The 18,455-nt window shown below is 46.2% G+C and overlaps 1 protein-coding gene across 1 annotated transcript; it reads left to right on the top strand.

Moving 5' to 3' along the window:
• The first annotated feature begins 17,051 nt into the window (after window positions 1-17,051).
• LOC123159966 (protein GLUTAMINE DUMPER 6) lies at window positions 17,052-17,722 on the top strand. Its single transcript, XM_044577775.1, has one exon. The coding sequence runs from the start codon at window positions 17,149-17,151 to the stop codon at window positions 17,518-17,520; it is 372 nt and encodes a 123-aa protein (XP_044433710.1). The 5' UTR covers window positions 17,052-17,148; the 3' UTR covers window positions 17,521-17,722.
• The last annotated feature ends 733 nt before the right edge of the window (window positions 17,723-18,455 follow it).

The raw sequence follows: 18,455 nt of genomic DNA on the forward strand, positions 1-18,455 counted from the left end.
ATATTTTTAATGATGAGAGTGATTATGCTTATGATATGAAAGGGACCAAGCTTGGGGAAGCTATGTTTGATGAGGATGAAATATTTGAGAATATATTTTTTGGAATTAATGTTTGTCCCAAGCTTGGGGATGCTATGTTTAATGAGGATGATATTTTTAGCACCCCAAGTTTTGATATGAAAAGTTGTTATGATGATAGCATGCCTCCTACCTATGATGATTATATTGATGAAAATGGGTTCGGAAGAGTGTCAACTTTAAGAAGTAGTGATCCCACTATTTTGGAGGATGTTGAATTTTATTGTGATGAATATGAAAGTGGATTTGGAAGAGTGTCAACTTTATTTAGTGACTCCACTATCTTGGGAGAGGTTTCAATCGATTATGATGAGAACAAAGTTGCTACTTATGATGATTATTGTGATGAAATTTATGCTATAAAAAGTAGTGATGATTATATTTACAAATCTTGTCATGATTATGATTACCCTTTTTCTAAACATTACTCTTTTAATGTGGAAACATTTTTTAGTGTTCAAGTCTCTTATGATACTCCCACTATTCATGAGAAGAATTTTGCTTATGTGGAGAGTAGTAAATTTTCTATGCTAGTAGATCATGAAAAGAATGCTTTAGGTGCTGGTTATATTGTTGAATTCATTCATGATGCTACTGAAAATTATTATGAGAGAGGAACATATGCTTTTAGGAATTGCAATAATGTCAAGTTTCCTCTCTATGTGCTTAAAATCTTGAAGTTATGCTTGTTGTGCCATCCTATGCTAGTTGATTATTGTTCCCATAAGTTGTTTGCTCACAAAATCCCTATGCATAGGAAGTGGGTTAGGCTTAAATGTGCTAGCCATATTCTTCATGATGCTCCCGTTATGCTTCAATTCTTATCTTTTATGTGAGCATCATTGTCATCATCATGCCTAGCTAGGAAGGCATTAAAGAAAAGCGCTTGTTGGGAGACAACCCAATATTTATCCGTCTATTTTTGTGTGTCCACATGATTATGCTACTGTATTAATCATGTTTTATAGCTTTTGTTTCAATAAAGTGTCAAGTAGAACCTTTGGGAAGACTTGGGTGAAGTTTATATTATCTTGCTGTAGAAAACAGAAACTTTTGCGCTCACGAGAATAGCTGCCATTTTTTACTGAAGAGTGCTTTTAGGTTGATTATTTTTGAAGATGATTAATAGACAAATTCCTCGGGTCCAGCAATTTATTTCATAATTTTTGGGGTTTCAGAAGTATACGTTTGATACAGATTACTACAGACTGTTCTGTTTTTGACAGATTCTGTTTTCATTGTGTTGTTTGCTTATTTTGATGAATCTATGAGTAGTATCGTAGGGTATGAACCATAGATAAGTTGGAATACAGTAAGTATTACACCAATATGAATTTAGAATGAGTTCATTACAGTACCTTGAAGTGGTGGTTTTATTTTCTTATACTAACGGAGCTTACGAGTTTTGTGTTGAGTTTTGTGTGGTTGAAGTTTTCAAGTTTTGGGTAAAGATTCGATGGACTATGGAATAAGGAGTGGCAAGACCCTAAGCTTGGGGATGCCCCGTAAGGCATCCCCTCTTTCGTCTTCGTTCATCGGTAACTTTACTTGGAGCTATATTTTTATTCGCCACATGATATGCGTTTTGCTTGGAGCGTCATTTTATTTTGCTAGTTTTTGCTTGCTGTTAGTTAGAATAATGTTTTGCATCTTTAGTTTCAATAAAAAAGTCAAGGATAGCCTTTGCCATGCTTACTTTGCTAGTATACATGTTGCTGTTTGAAAACAGAAAGTTTACCGCTGTTGCAAAAAATCCCTAGAAAAGTCAGAGAATGGTATAACGTTGAATCTTTTTTCATATTAAGCTCTGATAAATTTATTACAGTGAGAATTTTAGTTCATAATTTTTGGAGTCAGGGAAGTATTGTTACTCTTGCATTCTTTACAGACTGTACTGTTTTGGCAGATTGCTCTTATGGTTGCATTGTTTGCATACGTTTGCCTATTTAATGATTCTATTTGAGGATAGGAGTATTAAATATTCAGAGGCATTTAGTATTCAATGTTGAATAATAATTTTAGTGATTTGTTACAGTATAAAATGATAAGGTTTTGCATTGGTTTATACTAACCTATCTCACGAGTTCTTGTTGAGTTTGTTGTGAATGAAGCTTTTGATAAAAAGAAGAGAAACCATGATATGAGAGGAATTAAGGAGACATAAAAGCTCAAGCTTGGGGATGCCCAAGGCACCCCAAGATAATATTTCAAGAAGTCTCAAGCATCTAAGCTTGGGGATGCCCCGGTAGGCATCCCACCTTTCTTCTTCAACAATCATCGGTTAGTATCGGTTGAGCCTAAGCTTTTGCTTCTCACATGAGTTGTGCTATCCTTGCAATGTCATTTTATTTTATTTTCTTGCTGCTTGAATACAATACCAAGATCTGAAATTCTTTAATGAGAGAGAGTCCTTGCATAGTTGCATAATTATTTTGCTACTCATTGTTCTTCACTTATATCTTTTTGGAGTAGTTTTTCATTTACTCGTGTGCTTCACTTATATCCTATGAGTAAATTGTTGAATGAGTTGATTGTCATGAATCTGAAATTATATATGCCTCATTTGCTTATTTCATGGGGAGTAATGACTTCACATCTAAGAAGTAGAGGTTGTAAATTTATTGACGGTTAGCAAGCATTGTATTAGTCATTTGAACAATTCATGAAAGAATATTGAAGGAAGAGAGATTTCACATATAAATAAATTATCATAGACATCTTTTATAATTATGAGCACTCATTAAGTATGACATGCTAAAGAGTTGATGTTGGACAAGGAAGACAACGTAATGGGTTATGTTTTCTTGCATCTCAGTTAAAGTATATTGTCATGGATCATTCAAACATGTTGAGCTTGCCTTTCTCCCCTTGCTAGCCTAAATATCTGTACTAAGTGGGAATACTGCTTGTGCATCCAATATCCTTAAACCCAGCTTTGCCATGAGTGTCCACCATACCTACCTATATGCGGTATTTAACTGCCGTTCCAAGTAAATTTGCATGTGCCAAACTCTAAACCTTCAAATTATAATCTGTTTTGTATGCCCGAATTGCTCATGTAGCAACTAGAGGCTGTCAGTGTCTTCCATGCTAGGTGGGTTATTCTCAAGAGGAGTGGACTCCGCTCCTCATTCACGAGAAAGTGGCGGTAACCGGGATGCCCAGTCCCATGATCAAAAAGATCAAAATCAAATCAAAATAATTAAACAAAACTCCCCCAGGATTGTTGTTAGTTGGAGGCACTTGTTGTTTCGAGCAAGCCATGGATTGATGCTTGTTGGTGGTTGGGGGAGTATAAACTTTTACCATTTTGCGTGGGAACCGCCTATAATGTATGTAGTATGGAAGATATTGGGAACTCTTGGTTGTTATGTTGATAATGAGATCATACCTCTCAAAATTATTTATCTCTATTTTAAAAATCGAGCTCTGGCACCTCTGCAAATTCCTGCTTCCCTCTGCAAAGGGCCTATCTTTTACTTTATGCAAGAGTCAAGGTGATTTTCACCTTTCCATTTTTCATTTTATCCTTTGGCAAGCACTTTGTGTTAGGGTGATCCTGATATATATATCCAATTGGATGTACGTTAGCATGAACTATTATTGTTGACATCACCCAAAGTTGAATACGTTTGGAGGCAACATTATAAGCCCCAATCTTTCTCTGTGTCCGATTAAAACTTCATAAACACAAGTATTGCGTGAGTGTTAGCAATTGTAGAAGACTGTATGATAGTTGAGTATGTGGAGTTTTGCTATTCCTGAAAATAGGATGAATTGTAATTGTTTGATGACTAAGAATGAAGTTTGCTAGTTTTCAAGAATGTTTATGGCCTATGCTTTAACATGTGAATTGCTTGTTACTAGTTCGTGAAAAGTTTTATGAGTTGAACTACTGTTGTGACATATAATGATGCTAGTAAAGGTGATTGAAATTATCGTTAATCAAACTTGTGCACATCTAGCATTCACACTTCATAAATTCTTTCTTTATCATTTACCTACTCGAGGACGAGTAGGAATTAAGCTTGGGGATGCTGATACGTCTCCAACGTATCTATAATTTATGAAGCATTCATGCTATTTTATTATCTGTTTTGAATGATTATGGGCTTTATTATACACTTTTATATTACTTTTGAGACTAACCTATTAACCGGAGGCCCAGCCCAAATTTGTTGTTTGATGCCTATTTCAGTGTTTCGAGGAAAAGGAATATCAGACGGAGTCAAAACGAACGAAATCAACTAGAGAAGTTAATTTTGGAAGGAAACCCACCTGATGGACTTGGAGTGCACGTCAGGGGAGTCCCGGGCTGCCCACGAGGGTAGGGCCCCCCCTGGGTGCGCCCCCTGCTTCGTGGGCCCCCCGTAGCTCCATCGACGTTCTCCCTGCACCCATATATACCTACGTATCGTAAAACTTCCAGAACAGAAGATAGATCGGGAGTTCCGCCGCCGCAAGCCTCTGTAGCCACGAAAAACCTCTCGGGAGCCCGTTCCGGCACCCTACCGAAGGGGGGTCCCATCACCGGTGGCCATCTTCATCATCCCGGCGCTATCCATGACGAGGAGGGAGTAGTTCACCCTCGGGACTGAGGGTATGTACCAGTAGCTATGTGTTTGATCTCTCTCTCGTGTTCTCTTTCGTGTTCCCTCTATGGCACGACCTTGATGTATCCCGAGCTTTGCTATTGTAGTTGGATCTTATGATGTTTCTCCCCCTCTACTCTCTTGTGATGAATTGAGTTTCCCCTTTGAAGTTATCTTATCGGATTGAGTCTTTTATGAGAACACTTGATGTATGTCTTGCAATCCACTTGATGTATGTTTTGGTGATCAACTTGCGGATTTGTGACATTGGGAACCTATGCATAGGGGTTGGCACACGTTCTTGACTCTCTGGTAGAAACTTTGGGGCACTCTTTGAAGTACTTTTATGTTGGTTGGATGAATCTGAGATTGTGTGATGCATATTGTATAATCATGCCCACGGATACTTGAGGTGACAATGGAGTATCTAGGTGACATTAGGGTTTTGGTTGATTTGTGTCTTAAGGTGTTATTCTAGTACGAACTCTTTTATAGATCGATCCAAAAGAATAACTTTGAGGTGGTTCCGTACCCTACCATAATCTCTACGTTTGTTCTCCTCTATTAGTGGCTTTGGAGTGACTCTTTGTTGCATGTTGAGGGATTGTTATATGATCTATCTATGTTATTATTGTTGAGAGAACTTGCACTAGTGAAAGTATGAACCCTAGGCCTTGTTTCCTATCATTGCAATACCGTTTACGCTCACTTTTATCGCTCGCTACCTTGCTGTTTTTATTATTTCAGATTACAAAAACCTTTATCTACTATCTATTTTGCACTTGCATTACCATCTCTTCGCCGAAGTAGTGCACCTATACGATTTACCATTGTATTGGGTGTGTTGGGGACACAAGAGACTCTTTGTTATTTGGTTGCAGGGTTGTTTGAGAGAGACCATCTTCATCCTACGCCTCCTACGGATTGATAAACCTTAGGTTATCCACTTGAGGGAAATTTGCTACTGTCCTACAAACCTGTGCGCTTGCAGGCCCAACAACGTCTACAAGAAGAAGGTTGTGTAGTAGACATCAGAGCGCAACTTTTTCTTTGGGCCTTGTCTCTTTACCAAAGTTGTGCTCGATCCGGAGGGCTAGATAAAAGAAGAAAGACGAGAGTTAATTAATATGTGTACATATATACCAAAACAATGAATGCATCAATTAGCTAGTCAGCATAGGATTAACTAATATATATACCTGGCCGGACTCTGTTTGGTCACCGGATCCATCATCACGGTCTCCTTCTTGCACCGTCATTGGGTCACCGGAGTCATCATAATCATGTCTTTCCTCCTCCATTCTCCGTTCACCGTAGCCTGCTTCTTCACCCTGTTCTTCCATACCATCATTGTCCTTGAGATACGAGAAGATATCACCTCCGGCTAAGATTATTTCCCCCAACACCTCTTCTGCTTCCTCATCTCGTATGTGCTCCATTGTTTCTGCAAATATTACAACATGGCAATTATTGCACATACATGACAGCAGGTGGATATATTAGTGGCAAACATAGACCGAGCTTATTCCAGGTTTGGGGTGGCCTCGGCAACGCTTCTAGGGTAGGGGCGCGGCGGGAGGGGTAGGAGACTGACATCGTTTTTTTCTAGGGTTTGGGTGTCCTCGAGAGTTTTGGTTGAGCGAGAGGGGGTGGCCTCAAGAGAGTTTGTTGGGTAGGGGCACGCCGGGAGGGGGTAGGAGACCGACATCGCTTTTTCTAGGGTTTGGGTGTCCTCGAGAGTTTTCGTACAACTTATCATAGTCGAGAGGGGGTAATACCGACAACGACGACATACATACACGGGAAAATAATGTTATCGGGGGGTATATCGACCCCCCCCCCACATGTTGAAGTTATCGGGAGGGCGTTATATCGACAACGACGACATACGTACATGGGAAAATAATATTATCAGGGAGGGGGTATATTGACCCCCCTCGTGTTCAAGTTATCGGGAGGGGTATATCGACGACGACAGACCCGATAAAACATAAGAAAACAAAGAAGAAATAAAAAGAGGAGAAGAAGAAAGGAATAGATCGAGGAGAAGATCGAAGAAAAAAAAGAAGAAGAAAAAGAGGAGTTTCTTCTTCTCCTCTATTCCTTTCTTCTTCTCCTCTTCTTTTTCTTATTTTTTCCTCTTCTTATTTATTTCTCCTCTTCTTCTCCTTTCTTCCTCTTCTTATTTCCCTTTTTCCTCTCATTCTTTTTCTTCTTCTTCCTTTCCTAGCTAGATATATAAAACTTTTCTAAAAATGTAACTTTTGCTTATATATAAAACGTTTTCTTCTTCCTTCTTCTTCCTTCTATTCCTTCTTCGTAAATATATAAAACTTTTCTAAAAATGAAACTAACCTAATACATCAACATATATGCAAAAAAACATACATGTAAAGCATATATCCATACATCAACATATATGCAAAAAAACATTACATCAACATATATGCAAAAAAACATACATATATCATCAACATATATGCAAAAAAGCATCACTATGGGTGGCGGTGGAGGCAAGGGGCAGGGCAGGGCACGGGGGCTCACTATGAGCGGCGTCGGCGACGGCGAGGTCGGGGCCGGCCTGAGGCAGAGGCGGTGGCGCGCGGGGCAGGGGACGGCGTCGGGGCGGCGATGGCGTCGGGGTGCGACGTGGGGCGGCGACGGCATCGGGGAGGCGCGAGGAGGTGACCGCGACGGAGCGGGGTGGCGCGCGGCGATGGCGTCGGGGCGCGACGCGGGGCGGCGATGGCGTTGGGGCGGCGCGGGGAGGTGACCGCGACGGCGTGGGGTGGTGCGCGGCGACGGTGTCGGGGCGGCGCGGGGTGGTGACGGCGCGGGGCGCGGGTGGCGACGGGGGCGGCAACGGCGTCGGCGGGGTGTGAATCGGGCAGCCTGGCGGCGGCGGCGGCGCGGGCAACTGCAGAGATGACTGAAAAACGCTAAGTGTTTGCTTATATAGCAAAGCCATTGGTCCCGGTTCGTGGCACCAACCGGGGACCAATGCCCCCTTTAGTCCCGGCTGGTGCCACCAACCGGGACCAAAGGCCAGTTTTCGGCAGCCCAAAGGGTGGGAAGCAGGGGCCTTTGGTCCCGGTTGGTGGCACCAACCGGGACTAAAGGGTGGGCATTGGTACCGGTTGGTGCCACGAACCGGTACCAATGCCCTCCTTTAGTCCCGGTATCATCATAATAATTGCGGGAGAAAGTCTTCAGTTTTTCTTCGCTTGTGTCATTTGCTTATTGCGCAGTAACCATGGATAATCTTCATCATTTATCAGGATGCTTGGGTCAGCCTTGACTTTGGAGGGAGGAATTTCATGCAACTTTTCATAATCTTCAGACATGTCTGGCTTGCCCTCCACTCCCACGATGTCCCTTTTTCCTGAAAGAACTATGTGGCGCTTTGGCTCATCGTATGATGTATTCGCTTCCTTATCTTTTCTTTTTCTCGGTTGGTAGACATTTTCTTCACATAGACAACATGTGCCACATCATTGGCTAGGACGAACAGTTCGCCAGTGTACCCAAGATTTTTCAGATCCACTCTTGTCATTCTGTACTGTGGGTCTACTTGTACCCCACCTCCTGACAGATTGACCCATTTGCACTTAAATAAAGGGACCTTAAAATCATGGCCGTAGTCAAGTTCCCATATGTCCACTATGTAACCATAGTATGTGTCCTTTCCCCTCTCGGTTGTCGCATCAAAGCGGACACCGCTGTTTTGGTTGGTGCTCTTTTGATCTTGTTCAATCGTGTAAAATGTATTCCCATTTATCTCGTATCCTTTGTAAATCAATACAGTCAAAGATGGTCCCCTGGACAACAAGTATAGCTCATCACAAACAGTCTTGTCACCTCGACGTGTTTCCAACCAACTGCTGAAAGTCCTGATGTGTTCACATGTAATCCAATCGTCGCACTGCTCGGGTGTTTGGAGTGCAGACTGTTCTTGTGTTCATCGACACACGGGGTCACCAAGGTAGAGTTTTGTAGAACTTTGTAGTGTGCTTGAGACCAAGAATATCCGTCCCTGCATATTATTGAGTCCCCTCCAAGCGTGCCTTTTCCAGTCGGTCTCCCCTCATACCACGATTTAGGGAGACCTATCTTCTTAAGGCCAGGAATGAAGTCAACACAAAACCCAATGACATCCTCTGTTTGATGGCCCATGGAGATGCTTCCTTCGGGCCTAGCGCGGTTATGGACATATTTCTTTAGGACTCCCATGAACCTCTCAAAGGGGAACATATTGTGTAGAAATACGGGCCCTAGAATGACAATCTCGTCGACTAGATGAACTAGGACGTGCGTCATGATATTGAAGAAGGATGGTGGAAACACCAGCTCAAAACTGACAAGACATTGCGCCACATCACTCCTTAGCCTTGGTACGATTTCTGGATCGATCCCCTTCTGAGATATTGCATTGAGAAATGCACATAGCTTCACAATGGCTAATCGGATGTTTTCCGGTAGAAGCCCCCTCAATGCAACAGGAAGCAGTTGCGTCATAATCACGTGGCAGTCATGAGACTTTAGGTTCTGAAACTTTTTCTCTGCCATATTTATTATTCCCTTTATATTCGACGAGAATCCAGTCGAGACCTTCATACTAAGCAGACATTCAAAGAAGATTTCCTTCTCTTCTTTGGTAAGAGCGTAGCTGGCAGGACCTTCATACTGCTTTGGAGGCATGCCGTCTTTTTCGTGCGAACGTTGCAGGTCCTCCCGTGCCTCAGCTGTATCTTTTGTCTTCCCATACACACCCAAGAAGCCTAGCAGGTTCACACAAAGGTTCTTCGTCACGTGCATCACATCGATCGAAGAGCGGACCTCTAGGTCTTTCCAGTAGGGTAGGTCCCAAAATATAGATTTCTTCTTCCACATGGGTGCGTGTCCCTCACCGTCACTCGGAACAGCTAGTCCGCCGGGACCCTTTCCAAAGATTACGTGTAAATCATTGACCATAACAAGTACGTGATCACCGGTACGCATGGCGGGCTTCTTCCAGTGATCTGCCTCGCCTTTGAAATGCTTGCCTTTCTTTCGACATTGATGGTTGGTCGGAAGAAATCGACGACAGCCCGGGTACACATTCTTCCTGCAGCTTCCCAGGTATATACTTTCGGTGTCAGCGAAACAGTGCATGCATGCGTGGTATCTCTTGTTTGTCTGTCCTGAAAGGTTACTGAGAGCGGGCCAATCGTTGATGGTCACGAACAGCAACGCCTTTAGGTCAAATTCCTCCTGTTTGTGCTCATCCCACGTACGTACACCATTTCCATTCCATGGATGTAAAAGTTCTTCAACTAATGGCCTTAAATACACATCAATGTCGTTGCCGGGTTGCTTAGGGCCTTGGATGAGAACTGGCATCATAATGAACTTCTGCTTCATGCACATCCAAGGAGGAAGGTTATACATATAGAGTCACGGGCCAGGTGTTGTGATTGCTGCTCTGCTCCCCGAAAGGATTAATGCCATCCATGCTTAAAGCAAACCATACGTTCCTTGGGTCACTTGCAAACTCATCCCAGTACTTTCTCTCGATTTTTCTCCACTGCGACCTGTCAACGGGTGCTCTCAACTTTCCGTCTTTCTTACGGTCCTCACTGTGCCATCGCATCAACTTGGCATGCTCTCTGTTTCTGAACAGACGTTTCAACCGTGGTATTATAGGAGCATATCACATCACCTTCGCAGGAACCCTCTTCCTAGGGGGCTCGCCGTCAACATCATCAGGGTCATCTCATCTGATCTTATACCGTAATGCACCGCATATCGGGCATGCGTTCAGATCCTTGTACGCACCGCGGTACAGGATGCAGTCATTAGGGCATGCATGTATCTTCTGCACCTCCAATCCTAGAGGGCATACGACCTTCTTTGATGCGTATGTACTGTCCGGCAATTCGTTAACCTTTGGAAGCTTCTTCTTCAATATTTTCAGTAGCTTCTCAAATCCTTTGTCAGGCACAGCATTCTCTGCCTTCCACTGCAGCAATTCCAGTACGATACCGAGCTTTGTGTTGCCATCTTCGCAATTGGGGTACAACCCTTTTTTGTGATCCTCTAACATGCGATCGAACTTCAGCTTCTCCTTTTGACTTTCGCATTGCGTCCTTGCATCGACAACGACCCGGTGGAGATCATCATCATTGGGCACATTGTCTGGTTCCTCTTGATCTTCAGCAGCTTCCCCCGCTGCAGCATCATTGGGCACATCATCTGGTTCCTCTTGATCTTCAGCAGCTTCCCCCGTTGCAGCATCACCGTATTCAGGGGGCACATAGTTGTCATCGTCCTCTTCTTCTTCGCCGTCTTCCATCATAACCCCTATTTCTACGTGCCTCGTCCAAACATTATAGTGTGGCATGAAACCATTGTAAAGCAGGTGGGTGTGAAGGATTTTCCGATCAGAGTAAGGGCCCGTTCGGATCCTCTCCAGCTTCTCCAAATAGCCAGCTTCTCGCGAATCCAGCCTTAGCCAACTTCCAACGGGAGCAGCGATTCGTTCGGGAGCAGAGAGTTGCTCCAAACACTGTACAAACTCAAAATAGTCAGGAAGGAAGCCGGCGTGGTGAAGAGAGCTAGGAGAAGTGGGCTCTCTAGCTTGGATCCGGCGGCAAGCTTGACGGAGCAGGTTGACTGGGTACCGGCGACGAGCAACGCAGGGAGTTGAAGAAGGCTCGGGCGTCCAAGATTGGGCGGCGACTGCAGTGGGTATGGGATGGGAAACCTGCAAGGATGCGGCGGAGCACCGGCGCCTCGTCGGACGGGTGGCGGCAGGCCGACGGCCGGCCGGCGGCGGTGTGGCCGCGCCCTCCTAGGGTTACAGTCTGTAGAAAGGGGACGAGGGAACAAGAGAAACTGGGTGACGAGGGGAAGGGGAAGGGCGAACCGGTACAGGATTGACTTGGCGGTGGCATTCTCGTGTAAATTAGAGCAACTCCACCTTCCTCTTTTTTAGAAGCTATACTTCAGCTGCTCCACGAAATTACACTGCGGCGGGTCGGGTCTCCGCGAAGCAGGCTTCCAGGAGCTGATGCGTTCGGGCTGGCTCCCACGCGGAGACGGAGAAGCTGGCTCGTGGAGAACTTCCGAACGGGCCCTAAGACTTTGTATTCCCACATTTAGGGCATGGACAACACATAAAACCATTCTGCTTGTTTGCCTCAGCCACTTCAAGAAAATCATGCACGCTCCTAATGTACTCGGAGGTGTGTCTGTCACCGTACATCCATTGCCGGTTCATCTGCGTGCATTATATATAATTAAGTGTGTCAAAAACCATTATAGAACATCATGAATAGATAATTAAGTGACCAAATTAATAGAAGTTCATCATCACATTAAAACCAAAGCACATACATAGTTCTCATCTAACAACATAAAGCTCTCCAGAGCATCTAAATTAATTAAATCATACATTGATACTATGTAAAACATTTCAATGCGAAAACAAATGCGATCATAATCGCAATCAAGGTAATAATTAATCCAACGGCATAATGATATCAAGCCTCAGTATGAATGGCATATTTTCTAATCTTTCTAATCTTCAAGCGCATTGCATCCATCTTAATCTTGTGATCATCGACGACATCCGCAACATGCAACTCCAATATCATCTTCTCCTCTTCAATTTATTTTATTTTTTCCTTCAAGAAATTGTTCTCTTCTTCAACTAAATTTAACCTCTCGACAATAGGGTCGGTTGGAATTTCCGGTTCACATACCTCCTAGATAAATAAAATCTATGTCACGTTGGTTGGCATAATTTTCATAAACAATAAATGAAGCAATAGTTATAGATAATATATACCACATCCGAATCATAGACAGGACGAGGGCCGACGGGGGCGGATACCAAAACCATCGCACTATATAATAACAAGCAATAAAATAGTAAGATAATTAGACAAGTATCTATCTAAAGCAAGATTTTTTTTTCAGAAAGAAGATAAGAACAAGAGGCTCACCACGGTGGTGCCGGCGACGAGATCGGCGCGGGCGATCGACGACAGTGAAGACGGGGAAGGGGCGTGACGGGCCGCTAATATAAACCTAGACAAATCTCGGAAAAAATAGAGTTCGGAGGTCGTGCTTCCAGAGGAGAAAGATTAACTAGTGTGGCTTGGACATTTCATCGAACACCTCAATTGCACAGGAGGTGAGCTAGAGCACCACAAAGCCCTCCCCTCCCCGGCCAGAGAAAAACAGAGCAGTGGAGTGCTCTGCTCGCGGGCGAGGGGTATATATAGGCACCTCAATAGTCCCGGTTCGTGGCATGAACCGGGACTAAAGGGTAGCCAGTTGTCCCGGTTCGAGCCACCAACCGGGACCAATGGTGGTGGGCCAGGAGCCAGGCTCATTGGTCCCGGTTCGTCCCACCAACCGGGACCAAAAGGTCCAGACGAACCGGGACCAATGGCCCACGTGGCCCGGCCGGCCCCCAGGGCTCACGAACCGGGACCAATGCCCCTATTGGTCCCGGTTCAGGACTAAACCGGGACTAATGGGCTGACCCGGCCTGAATCAAAGCCCTCTTTTCTACTAGTGAAATCTAGAGATACAAACTCTTACATGTCCTTTTTTAGCGATGGATCGAATGTTGTTGAGGTAGAAAGAGACCGGAGAGCCTTATTCTAACACGTCATCGCTGCCACCACCTCGTCAATTTTGCTAGGGAAATAATAAACAAAGAAAATTAGACAGATGAGTCCCTACTCCTCTTGCCCGCGACAAGGCCTCTGAAGAGATAGGAGAGGGACAAAGGCGACGGTGATGGCGTTTGGAAAGTTTTGGCCGCGGACTAGGGTTGGGAACCCTAGGCACCACCACGCAACATCCACACCGATTGTATTGGCTTACAATGTACTACTGCATCGTTAGTAACTGTTAATAAAGCAAGCTAGCACCAGCGGGAGAGCATTTTGGCTCCTGGGAGCATTTGCTCCCGGAGAACAGTACCACAAAAAAGTGTTAACATATTTTCAAAAAAAAAATTGATTTTTTTGTGGATGTTCGTGTTAGTGTAGCAAGCATGCTTGACAATTTTCATGTGAAATAGAGCGGTTGTGTTTCATCGGTGAAAAAAAAAACAAACTTGGGGTGACATTTTGAGGTAACATTTGATGTTTAAATTTGTTTTTTCCCTTTTTGCACATTCCAAAATGTTTAACCTTTTTGCCTAAAACTTTGCAGGTGGCATTTGAATGTGACTATAAATACATAAAAAATTGGAAAAAAAAATTACATTCCAAAATATTATTTTTCGCGCGTAGGAGCACGTGCTCCTAGGAGCCAAGTTGGATTTCCGCATATTTAGCGATTTGGCGAGAGCTGACATAAGGTGCAATGTGTAAGAGAATTGAAATCTAATGCAACATGTCACCCTTGTATGAATACATGGTCCAAATTTGATTATTTTTCTTGAGGAATATTGTATGCTCACACAACACACGTACAAAATCAAGTCTACGAACACACGCACACTCTATCTCTCTGAGCATCTCCAAAAGACTAACCCGACAAATGTTCGAATTGGGAAGTCACCCAGGCACCTCGTAATCGGCAAGCACAAAGAATGGCGTTAAAAATGACATAAATCAAGAAAATGTATGAAAACCCATGCCACCCTGTGAGCATCTTCGAAAGACTAAGTCGACATACGTGCAGATTGGCGAAGTCAATCCGGCCCATTGTAATCAATAAACATATTCTTACTCCGTCTCATAATATAAGAGTGTTTTTAACACTAGTATAGTGTAAAAAACGCTCTTATATTATGAGACAGAGGAAGTATAACACACAAAAAACCTCTATCTTGAACCATGCCATGCTTAGGGAAATTATTAATCTTATGTTCGGTTCCTGTGAGGGTGTCATCCCATTCCCTGGTAAAGCCATAAAGTGATGCAATCATGAACCAAATCACGTCTAGTGAACCTTTGGATAATCTGAAGGGCCGTAGGAATCCGCATATCTAACCAGCGGTGTGCATCCGGGTTATTCTATCTTCCAGAATGGTTAAGACTTAACTTGCCTTCGACGGAGGGTTAAACGAACTTAATCATTACACTGTCAAGAAAGTTAGCTAATAATTCATCGGTCAGAAAAAGGGTTAGCTAAGAATTCACCCCGCTTTGCTTTTGCCTGGGCCATACCACCATTAGTTAGCGCCATCACCAACTAATCTAATCTAGTGCGCTGGTCGGCCACATCATCGCGCGAGTGGATTTGCATGCGTGATGTCAAAAGCTGGACACAGCATACTACAACTACTCCACAAGGCGACGACGACGTCCTCGATCGATCTCTAGCCCTCTACTCTATATTTCGCATGTGTGTGGAAGGAATGGATGGTTTGTGACTTGACCATGCACCTTTGGGACATGGCGACCCGATCGTCAACTCGGCGACGACGCCGGGTCGCGCAGCACGGGCGGTCGATTCCTGCTCGCGCAACCACTTTCTCTCCCTTTTTCATGTCTTTCTCGCCTCTTTCACATCAGCTGGAGCCTGAAGATAGATATGCATACATGCACGAGACGGCACGCATCCTCGTAGGAGTACTCCTATATGGTTTGGTCGATTTCTCATGAGAATCCAGCTAGCAACCAGCCATCGATCTACAGTAGGTAGTAGCCGGTGACCAGCTAGCAGGACGGGGAAGGAGTAGCAATGCATTTTATTGCTGCGCGGCCGGCAGCACGCAGCACGCGATCGTGAATCGACCCTACTCCCTCCGTTTTAAAATAGATGACTCAATTTTGTACTAACTTTAGTATAAAATTGGGTCATTTATTTTGGAACGGAGCGAGTAGCTAGCTAGCCAGCGGCTTGCTTGCTTCGACACGCGCACACGTCACGCGTCCCACACGCAACGCGTGCGCACGGCAGCTGGCTTCCTTCTCGTACGTATACGTGCCTGGATGAATGGATGCGCGCGGCGACTCGATCTCGGGTCGGGCGGGGGAGGGGGTGCGTAAAGCTAGAGCGGCCGGCCGGTGAGCCAGCTCTCGCCAGCTGCCCGGCTCAATCCATCGGCTCATGCATGCATAACGATGACGCCGCGTACGGCGTACCCATATATCCTGTCGGTTAGCGTTCGAAGTGTTTGATTTTAGCTTGTCCATCATCAGCCTCGGTCGATAGATGTCGTGGCGATGGCATGGAGCGTATGGAGTGCGAGACACGGCTCGTGCACGTACGACGCGTGTCGTACGCATGCACGGCACCGCGGAGCGTGCATGTGCTGTTTATATGACCGGCTGGACGCAGCGAACAGGAAACCAATCAGCACGTGCGCACAGCGTAGCGCATCATGCGGACCGTGTGATTCATTATTAGTGATGATGTGATCATGCCGCTCTAGGTCAACTTTTGTTGCAGGACTGACTGTAGTCGCCCGGCAAAAAACGTGTACGACGGGCGTCGGAAATGAGACTGCACGTGCGTCATGAAAAAAAGGGGCAAAAGCATGAGCACGACATCGACTCATCCACCCACGAACACCCAAAGGCCGCCACGTCGATCGTTCATTCGGAGCCATCCCAAGCCCCTGGACCAGGTTCATCGAAGGTCGACTCCATCTGTTTTCATGGCAAAGTTCGCTGAATCTCCATCGCCCTCTCTAGAAGCATTGCTCGCTCCACTGATTTCTCCAGCTGCCTAGTAGTGCATGCATGGGCTTAATTACACACTCAACAGTACGCGCCGGCATTGAAACTGCAACTGCCGCGTCGCATGTACAGGTGACAGCGCAGTACTTACAAAGTTGGCCATCATCAGCTACCGCTACCCCGCCGTCCGTTTGTTCTGACTTTCAAATGCGTCTAGGATCAACGAGGCGTGGACGACCCCGATCCCCTGAACCAAGTTCAGTTGCCGCCTTGCCGGGCAAGCATGCATTGTTGTCTTTCTTTGCCGAAAGCATGCTTTTGATCCACATGGCCAGGTTCACTGAATCTCCTCCACCCGAAGTTCTGCATTGAACTCTGCCACTGCCACTGCCAGTACCAGTACAGTCTACCTCAGCCTTCCGGAATCTCGAGTGTCCGCTTCTCGTTTCACCCACGATTTTTTGCAGAAAGTTCCAGAACCTTAGATAAGTCGCAGAAATTAATTGTAGTACACTGAATTCAGTTTTTATCCAAAGGCCAAAGCCAGGTCCCACCATCAAAGCGGCCAAACCCAGCAGCAGCAGTAGCACCTGGGGGAGGCAGAGCAGAGCTGGCAAGCAAAGCAAAGCTCCATCGCGCCGCACCGCGCCGAGCGGTTTCTTTTCCCCGCTCTCTCTCACCCCACCTCCCGCGCGCCACCTATAAATACCTCCTCCCTCCCCCCTCCTCTCTCCCACTCAGTCGTCAGACGTCGCAGCCACAGAGAACAAGCGAGAAACCACTCTACGCACGCCCAGAGAAAGAGGAAGAAACAGAGAGAAAGAGAGATCGATATCCGTGTGATCATCATGAGGCCGATCAGGGAAGGCGAGGCGCTGGTGGGAGTCGCCGGGGCTCCGGGGGCGGCGGCCGGCCACGGCGCGCACCCGGAGCTGTGGAGGACGCCGACGCCGTACCACTTCCTCGGCTTCGCGCTCATGATGGGGCTCATCGCCGTCGCGCTGCTCGTGCTCGTCTGCACGCGCCGCAAGCCGTCGGGCTCGTCGCGGCGGGGGACCGCCGGCGAGGACGCGTCGGCGCGCGGGATGGCGCCGCTCGACAGGGAGCCCAAGGTCGTCGTCATCATGGCCGGCGACGACATGCCATCCTTCCTCGCCAGCGCCAGGCCATTCGCGTTCCCTGACGCCGTCGAGCCGCCACGCCAGGCGGACGCGGTCTAAGCGCGCGCGCCGCCCGTGTGCCCTGCGGGACGCGGGACCAAAATTTTGCTCACCAATCAGATTTCTAGGATTTACCCCAAGTAATTTTGTCAGTAGTAGTAGTAGTATCTAGTCGAGGAGATAGCCGGCGGGCACGACGTGACCGCCCGGCGGCGTTGAGATCTGTGAAAGCGAATGAAGTTTCGGCTTTGCATTGCTTGCTTTTGCCTGCTCTCCAATTCGATTTTGCACTCACAAATTCCCACGCTTCTCGTTTGGGTGGGTGGTATTAACTACTCCTTCCGTCCCATAATGCAAACGTTTTTTAAGCCATAGCTTGCAGAAACGTCTTATATTGTGAGACGGAGGGAGTACTCCCCAGTCGTCGTCATTTTGAGACTGTCTCTCTCGTAGTAGTACTCTCCATGATGAGTCACCAAGCACTAGAGCAACTCCAACGCGCTGACCTATTTCATCCGAGAGCATTCATTTGGATCGCCGTGGATAGAAAAGTCGGCCCAACACGCCAATTCAAACGGACACGCGTCCACTTTCCGTCCGCCTATCGATCCATTCCCGACTCAATTTTGTACCTCATTTGCGTCAACGCGAACACGGCGCGGATGTGCGCGGCGTGCCTACCCCTCCTTCTGGCCCACCAGTTGGTGGCAAAGCGACCGGCATTTTCATCCAATTTCCCAAAACCTCCCGCCCGCTCGTGCTCCCAGCCGCGCGCCATGGATGAAGACCTCGATGCCACCGCCGGCCTCGCCTCCCTCGCCTCGTCTGGCGTCGCCACCGTCCCCTCCGGCAAAGGCAACCCTTGCGCCGCCCTCAAGACCGCGGCGCCGCCCAAGAAGAAGAAGAAGAAGAAGAAGAAGAAGCTGACATTCGCGGAGCGGGCCGTGCAGTCGACCAAGAGGAAGGACAGGAGGCACGCGGTGGACGCAAGGGAC

The sequence above is a fragment of the Triticum aestivum genome, chromosome 7B, assembly GCF_018294505.1.
Source record: "Triticum aestivum cultivar Chinese Spring chromosome 7B, IWGSC CS RefSeq v2.1, whole genome shotgun sequence".
NCBI classification, from domain to species: Eukaryota; Viridiplantae; Streptophyta; class Magnoliopsida; order Poales; family Poaceae; genus Triticum; species Triticum aestivum.

Bases quoted from the DNA above. Each gene is read 5' to 3' on its own strand.
- LOC123159966 (XM_044577775.1), top strand. From the start codon at position 17,149: ATGAGGCCGATCAGGGAAGGCGAGGCGCTGGTGGGAGTCGCCGGGGCT.